Source organism: Styela clava, chromosome 13, assembly GCF_964204865.1.
Source record: "Styela clava chromosome 13, kaStyClav1.hap1.2, whole genome shotgun sequence".
Taxonomy (NCBI): Eukaryota; Metazoa; Chordata; class Ascidiacea; order Stolidobranchia; family Styelidae; genus Styela; species Styela clava.
In genome coordinates, this window is record NC_135262.1 from 7,206,307 (window position 1) to 7,215,211 (window position 8,905).

The window sequence follows — 8,905 nt, forward strand, 5'->3', positions numbered from 1 at the left end:
TTACGGTATCAGTTCATGTGGGGCAGGGGTTGGCAATCTATGGCCCGCGGGCCGGACCCGGCCCGCGACGCTTCACTTAATTAGGATAGGATTTACATATTTATCCCGGGGGAGAGGAAAGCCGATAAACGGCTTATCCATATGGCGAACCATGGCCTCTCGTCCGGTTACCGTTCCAAGTCGAGTATGGGATTATGTATATTGTTTGTTTTCGGAAGCATGGACTTGGTGGTGGAGGAGGCCGTAACCGACCAGCGGTCACGTGAACCACCCAACGACGGCGAGGAGTCCAGCAATCCTCTCGCACATAACCATCTCTGCATGGGATTCGAACCTGCGAACCCACGCAGAGTAATTAGAGGTGCGGTGGCGAGCGTATTCCTAACGCTTAGCCCGTTGAGCCACACCGCCGCGCCACAGTGTTACAAACACAGCCGTGGAAAACAATAGACCTCGTGCCAAAACTAAACTTACTCGCAATCTCATACCATGAGCTATTTCAGCTAAAACATCGAAATTTGGTTTTAACTTGGTTAGTAACAAAACATCCGTTTTGACAAATATATTCTTTAGACTAAACTATATCATAACCTAACAATTATATAATTCGCAATTACTCGTTTAATGAGCACATAATTTAATTATATTTAAGCAAATGGCAACAAAACGCAGAAAAGTTGATGCTAAGTGCAAAGGGTTAGTTTATTATTTGCCATTGTGCTGCGCCCAATTATCCTGTTTTTGTCTCATACTCTTCCATTTTTATATACCAGTCTCGGATAGAAGTTCCTCAACCTCGGGTCCCAATTAAACATAAAACATATGTCCCCTCACACCTATATAGTAAAAAAAACTACGCCAGAACCGAGTAGTTAGGAACATGAATCAAAAAAAGTAGTAGGAGTTAGTTTATTATTTGCCATTGTGCTGCGCCCAATTATCCTGTTTTTGTCTCATACTCTTCCAGTTGTGTTTCCTTAGTATTGTGACAGAAATGTTAAAGAGAAATTGAGAGATGTAACATTATACAACTGTTTATATATTCCGGAATAATCCTTGTGTTCTACACTGAGTTTTAGTATCATCAGGTACAGACTGCTACAGCTCAATCAAGTACTGTATTAGGGAATTTTATGGGACTGAACGTGGCAATGCAGTTTTCAAATTTCAAATGTTCACAATCGTGCTAATTACTCCTGGATTTTGCATATTTTGTTCATGCTTGTTAGTCGACTACATACAGGCATGCGGAACACTATAGCATAATTGGAGCTAGTGGCATTTCTATAGATCGACTGTGGTGCTTCAAATATATAATCAGTTTTAATTGGTATTACCCGAAAAATATGAATTATCAACTTATCCTAAGTTCTAGGTTTAGGATACGCTTTGGGATACGAAATGTATGTAATAACGGTACTCGAGACTGGTGGATTTTGCACCGACTGTAATATAAGTAGCCCATATGGCGAGAAGCTACAAAAAATCCACAAAAACACAATACGAAATATTTTATTACCTCAAGATGTTACGTTTAAAAGCAAAGTAAAAAGAAGGAAGAGATGGAACTGAATCTGTCAGCAAAGAAGGGGTTCTACAACTATTAAAGTTTGTCATCCGAAAAGATCACTGAGTTGGCGATTAAGACAATGATATGAGCGCCACGAAAACATCATTTGTCGTTTTCGCTGTCGTCATGATATGGTTGTATTTCTTCAGCGTCAATTTCGTAAAGTTGAACAGTGTCATGATTATTGATACGTCGATTTCTTTTCACGCGCTTACGAACACAACAAAATAGAGACAGGAACACGACTGGAACCAGACCAATGATGCCAACTGCAATGTAAGTAAGATTATTTGAGGGAGTGAGTGCAGTGGTTGTAACGTCCCCATTTGTTATTTCAGTATTACCAGTCGATAAAACGGTGCTTATGGTAAATGTAGTTGACGTTGAATTCGACGTCATAGTAGTTGTTATTCCGATGGTGCTAATATATACTGGCTCTTCTGAGTGGGGTATTATGGTTGTATAATATATTTTCAGCTCGTCTAATATAAAGCTTGGTCCGCCAGTTTCGCCTACCACTAGATTTGTCATCGGCAAAGGTTCAGAATTTACTGTTGTATGGCCGATATGTGTTTCTCCTGATATTAGAGTATCATTCAGCATAATGTTTATTGTATGATTAGCTTTGATCCACTTGATTTCGAGATGAGACCAATGGTCCAGTATATAAGACTCTTTGAAAGTTGTCTCGTATGTCTTTCCTAGTGATCCACGAATGTATACCACCACGTTTCCGTCATCGCCCTTTCCAAAATAAATACCTGGTAAGTCTCTAGCGCCCGTGAGAGTTTTAATAATGCTCTGGCCACTGGTTTGGCCCCAATTTTCTAACTTTAGCCAAAAGACAATCGTTGCTTCATTGCAATACTCTATATTGTAGATGCAATCGTGTTCAGTTAAATTTCTGGCTATCACGAATCGCTTTCCCGGTAAATAAATAGCTTTGCCAACAACGCCGGTACGAAATACATCAATTTCGCTTTGCATTAACGAGCCAAAGTCACCATAATATCTGCTTTCCAAACTGTATTCAGGAACAACTTTACTTCCATCACATTCATCAAATGACCATGCCACAGTGGGGTATTTGTGCTCAGCTTGTGCTCCTGCTACATAAACAATAACCAAAATCGTAGTCAACAACAAGTTCTGCATATTGTCTTTTATAAACTAATATTTGACACATTGTCATGTACTTATATTTTATTAGCGGCCATGCAACTTCCGCATTGACGCATTATTCCCACGCAGTTTGCGTCAACTGCAGTGTCTTGTGATGGTGCAATAACTTCAGGTGAAATCTTCTTGGTTAATTCACTAAAATATACTTATACCCTGCCTGACATTATAGCAGTAATATATAACGTTAACGTTAAAATTATAACGTTGGCCTAAAATTAGTCGATTGTTTTCATGTTTAGGCAAGGGTATGATTGTCTATAGTTTATAAGTATGATTTTAAGTTTGCGTGGTTTTCAAAAAATTATTTGGTAAACTCTATGTGTCATGATGTTTGCGAAATGCCTACTGCTATTTTGGAATGTTTATGTTCTTCCCCAGCGTATTATTTTCAGATTATTCCCCGAAAATCTCACGAAACGTGACAAATGACGGCGTGTAAAGCAAAATCGTATTACCATTTTACAATGCGACACATTTGAAATAATCGAATATGGAATACTATAATTTTTATGGCAGTATAAGTGTTAGAACTGGTCGAGAATTTTTTCTTACAATATTATTTGTAAGATTGTTAGTTTATATATAATTTATTCACATGATTTTTTTTTTTCAATATGCCGTTTATGAGTTACAAATCTGCTATAAAACGCCAGGTTTGTTGATATAGGTAGAGTGCTTTGGCCCAGCCAAAGATTCCGACTCTACATTGTGCCCGAAGATCGAAATTTACGCAAGGCGATTGAACGGTAAAAAGTACGTTTTTGTCAAATTTAAACAATTATTTCACGTTTTATTTCCCTTTTCGCCTAATAATATTGAAATCTATACCGTGCCAGTGTCCTAACCTTCCTGTCCAAGTCATTGACACTCATTTCAGTTGTTTTGACGAACTCAATCCTAATCGCAGAAAAAAATACGAAATAAATTTACAGGAGCCATTTTTGTATTGAAGATTTATTGAACAAAAAATTAATTCGAGTGAAATCAACACAAATAAAGTAAATCACAAAAAGTTCTGGTAAAAGAACAAACAAATCATTTCATTAAATAAAACACATTTTTTTAAAAGCTATCGTTAATATAACATAATTAATATAAATTACATTCGTAGAAATTTCGCGTAGATGAAAAATCCAACATATAAAAAGTTTCAACCGGAAATTGAGCAGAGTTAAAATTGGAGTCAAAGCTTAAATATGCATTACAAAAAAAATTTAATACAAAGTGCAGTTGGAAATCGGTCATACAAGGGGCTGGGTGCAAGTTTTAGACCATACGTAAATGCCGAGATTGTGAAAAGATTTCAACCAGCATGGGAGACTCGAAGTTTTTAAAGTAATTTTTAGAAACAAAAGAGTGAATATATATTTTAGAGTAATAGATGTCAATAAAAAATAAAATATTTTATTGTTGAAGATATGATAGGAAGAAACGGAGAAACAACAAAATTAATAAGCGAGAAAAGATAATATCGTTTAATATGGGTAATGCGATATCTAATCGCCAATTACGCTTTTCGCCATTTTGAAAGTCTGTCAGAAGATTGATATTCTTCAAAAATATTTCTGACTTATACAGCAGACGATGGTTGTGGCGAGTGTAACAGGCGGCCGTTTTGCTCTTCCGCGTCTGTGTCCTCTGTGTCGAGGTTCGACCCTTCGTCATGATATGGCTCCACAGCACTTGCTCTTTCATAGCCACCACTCACCTTGGAGAAAGCCACAGCTCCGCCATCAGTTTCCATTCGACGACCACGTCGCCTTCGAGCGCAGATAAGCCAGACAAGACATACGGATAACGCAGCGATTGCAATAAAAGCAATCAAGATTGGAACCCATATGTTCCAGTACGTTTCGGCCCCTTTTCCGTTTGTCAACTGAGTTTGGCTCGTTGTCTCTACCGTGGATAGAGCCGTGGTGTCTTCGGGGCTGGTCGAAGCCTGATTGGTAGATTTAGTAGTCGGCGAGTTTGAAGTTTGGGTAGTTGTGCTGGATGTGGTTAATTCATGAGATGTGCTAATAGAGGTAATAGGTGGGGTCGTAGGATTGCTAGTAGAAGTCGAACTAGTGGTAGTAGTTGATGCGGTCGTGGGATTGCTAGTAGAAGTCGAACTAGTGGTAGTAGTTGTAGTTGATGTGGTCGTGGGTGTAGACTTTGTCGTTGTTGTTGTTGTAGCTGGGACTTTGCCGTAGCCATAGTATACATAAAACTCGTCCAGGTAGAAGCTAGGTCCGTTTTCGCTTCCAACGACAAAGTTTGTAGTGAGCACTGCTGTTGGCGCGACATCCTCTTCTTTAAGAATAAGAGGTATATACTGTGAATTCACATAGACAGTAATGTATCCAAAAACGTTCCAATCAAAAACAATATGTGCCCACTTGTTCCACGCATACGACTGATCGAAGGTGTGAAAAAAGCTTTCTCCTTTAGAACCTCTGTAGACAATAATCAAGTCACTACCATTACCTTTGCCGAAATACACGCCTGCCGAGCTCCTGTCTTCTGGAGTAGTTCGAAATATAACGGGTGATGAGGCGTTATTCCAGCTTTCAATTTTCAACTGAAAAGACAATACGCTTCCAAGTCTGCACGTGTCCGGATCTCGTAAACAAACGTCTTTAATGCCCGTTGCCAGATTGAATGTCTTTCCGTTTACGTAAACAGCGTTTGATTGCACTCCAGGCACTAAAATTTCATCCAAATTTGTGCCCAAAGGACTTAAATCGGCTTGGTATTTTTCATCCTTTGTATAAATCGGTATTACTTTGGTTCCGTTCAAATCATCAAACGACCACATTACTATTGGAGTAAGGGCGCTCTCCGAATCACAAACAAATAACATCAGAAACAGGAATAATACGGAATACATCATATTCATTTTTGTACTTTGAAAAATGTTCGACTTGCTTTTTCTATTTCGTTGCGTTGATGCTATTCAGAACACGTACGTAATAACGTCTTTTGATTGTTGTTCTTAGTTTTATAAGTGCATCATTCAGCATAACGTTGCGACACGAGATAATGCATTTGTGTAATGCATCTTTAATCACGTGACGTGATCTATTCGAGGAAGTTCCCAATAATGAAGAGGCCACCTACACAGTGATGTGCACGCAATTCAAAACTTGATTTTGTTTGTCAACTCCGGTTTGAAAATTTTGTTTATTATACACGACCATGTATCAGCCAACGCTAATGCATAACGTTATATCACTAGTTCATGCCACAGCAAACACACAAAACTGGACAACGCAAACTTTAATTTGATTTGGTGACCTGCTGCCCATAACTATGATCTAATTTTGACGCGATATTCATATTCCACAGAATTCTTCCTTATATTGAATATAATATAGGCTATATGAACCAAACTTGGGGTCATGAATTCTACAGTGTTTTATCAAATTTTGGGTTGTTTGTAGGCCTATAACATTTGGGTTGTTTGATTCATACTGGAGTTGTTACAATTAGTTGTTACAAGTCTATATGTATTTTATATTCCATAGAGCTTCATCCACAAGTAAAATATTCAGTCATTCAAGAAAAAATGTATTTTAGCCGTATACTACTCTGATTTCTCAGACATAAAATTTTTCAGACATAATCTCTTTCAATTTTTTCCTTCTCGATTACCGTAAACATTTTATTTTCAAGCGTGCACCAGGAAAAAAATGGTACATGTCCGTCTAACGTACTACGGTAAATGCAAAATATAAAGTGGGCATTCAATTTTGTTAGTTTTTATTATGTCGGGGACTTGGGGTATGATCATCATGCACTGGGCCTAAAGACTATACCATGTGCGCTATATAATTGAATAAAGCTATGTTTTATGTGCTAAAAATATTAAATAAACCCATAATGTATAGCAGGGCTACTCAACTGGCGGACCGTGGTCCGAATCCGGACCTTTCGACCATTTACTTTGGACCGCGTCTGCTTGTTTCTTTTGGCAGCATAAGCATCGTTTTATAGTTTTAGATGATAGTTTTGAATTTTCCCAAAAGGATTTTTGGTGAAACTAGTTGAGTAGCCCTGGTGCATAGCACATATTGGAGCTTCGATTTCATATTGATTATACACGAGTCGCAACTGTTTTAGTTGCTTATCAAATCAAACAGATCTCTCGATATGATTATTTGAAAGAATGCATAACGAATGCCAAACTGAAAAATAAAGTTAATTTGCAATGTATTGGAATGATGATTAATCAACTTCGAACCACATGAGACGCAATATTAAATATAATCAAACAATAAACCAAGCTTTTTGTATGAATCATTTTCTTGAGCATCTCTGAAAACGTATTATTACCAACCACTTAAGCCTGATTGAACACAAAATTCTATAGTGGACACATGCGTGACGCCATGGAGTGTCATTGCTTGTGCATCGTATTGTCATCTGAGCTATCATATTACGCATATGACTAGAACAATGCAAAATTCTTGACTGCGCGTTCGTAACAACATTATATATTATAATGTTATTAGGTCTAAGTGTATATTAGCTCATTGTTTTATTAGTCTTGCAACAATGTTGCGTAAATGCAAAGAGTGATTGCTTCACACGAAGTTTTCACATTTGACCCAATTTATTTTGTCATGCACGAATGTTTTACCTTAAATTCCGAATAAAACTCTGCATCACCACGGTCTTATATGCAGTGTTTTTCCTGTTTTTATTTTTATTATGGAAGAACGTAATCTTTTCGACTGGGACCAAATTTTTAGGTAGGTGCATCATATCTAAAATGCGAAACCAACAACTGCGCCCGGTTTGGCCGGTTTTGCTCGATATACAAATCGGAATTATAAATTATCCACAAATATCTTAATATCTATATAGATATTATGGTCTATTGCGGGAGTTATCTATTAGTAAACCTCACAACCGATTTTCCCGCTTTGTCGTAATTTCATTTTCTTCTTGGTCACTTGAGCAAGGTTTTAGTCAGTCACAGCCATAAACGATATTAGACACCAAATGATTTCCAAGGATTGTATAACTTTGTAGAAAATTTTTTAAGTTCGTTTTTTATCTTATCCGTATTAATAAACGTATATAAAACTACGTCACTTTGGTAAAATATTCAAAATATCTGATCTGGGGTTGCGAATATACATAGTGTGATATATTGTTGCTCATTGCTGACAACTTGCGTTCATTCCGTTCAATTCCACACGCGATCTGCTTGTTACGTAGATCAGTTATTTGCGTCGTAACGGTTTGTATGAAGTTGAGAAGATGACAATTTTTTAAATGGAAAGACTTGAATCTCCTAGAGTTGAAAGTTCAGGCTTCTCTCATGTTCAGATTCAGAGTTTCTAACGAACTATAATGAGGTTTTCCCGGAAGAGTGGTACAGATTTTAGCCCAACAGGTATAGGAAGTAGGGAAAATGTATGAAAATATATCATTTATTCTAGGCTCCAAGTCACAATAACGCTGATTTGCGCCGGGTGCACATGAGTTTTTCACCATCTTGGACAATAAATGAACCAATGTATCGTTCTGAATATTTCTTCCTCGCGGGGCATGGAGAAGCTAGGACAGTCCGGGTACCGTTATACCCCGATACAAGTACTGGGAATTACCGTAGCTATTCCACAGTTCTAGCCTTATTCAGGATACCGCATGATTTTTATGGGGTTGTTCGTAAAATATTTTGTTTTGGCTTTCGTGTCCATATATTTAAGCATTGCACTACTGTGTTTGTTTATGAGTTCAGCCACAGAGATTCGAACACGTTTGTTAACATGGGGTGAGTAGCACAGTGTGATATATAGTGGGGTTGGACTGCAAATACCAGGCAGCAGTAGCAGAGCACATGATTTGTGTGACTGGTGTATTTGTATGGTTGGTGACTGGTGTAGTCAATTTGTGACGTCACTCAGACGTCAATTTGTGTAAATAAAGAAGCTTGATCGTGATACACTAAAAAGCAGCAGCACAACTACAAAATAGCCATATTGGGATGTAGTTTTGCTAGTGTTGGGTAAGAAACGGGTTCTTATCAGCCACTCTGTTCCTCGACTCAAATAAACCAGGGTTTTGAGATGGGATTGATTATGCCGTCTGAACCACGTATCCTATTAATACATAACTTCTCATATATAGAGCGTATTTCTAAAACATGTCATGCGAAACTAA

The 8,905-nt window shown here is 37.8% G+C and overlaps 1 protein-coding gene across 1 annotated transcript; it reads right to left on the reverse strand.

Annotated features, from left to right (window-relative positions):
- Positions 1-3,688: 3,688 nt before the first annotated feature.
- On the reverse strand, positions 3,689-5,777 carry LOC144431401 (uncharacterized). Its single transcript, XM_078119495.1, has one exon. The coding sequence runs from the start codon at positions 5,628-5,630 to the stop codon at positions 4,323-4,325; it is 1,308 nt and encodes a 435-aa protein (XP_077975621.1). The 5' UTR covers positions 5,631-5,777; the 3' UTR covers positions 3,689-4,322.
- Positions 5,778-8,905: the final 3,128 nt, after the last annotated feature.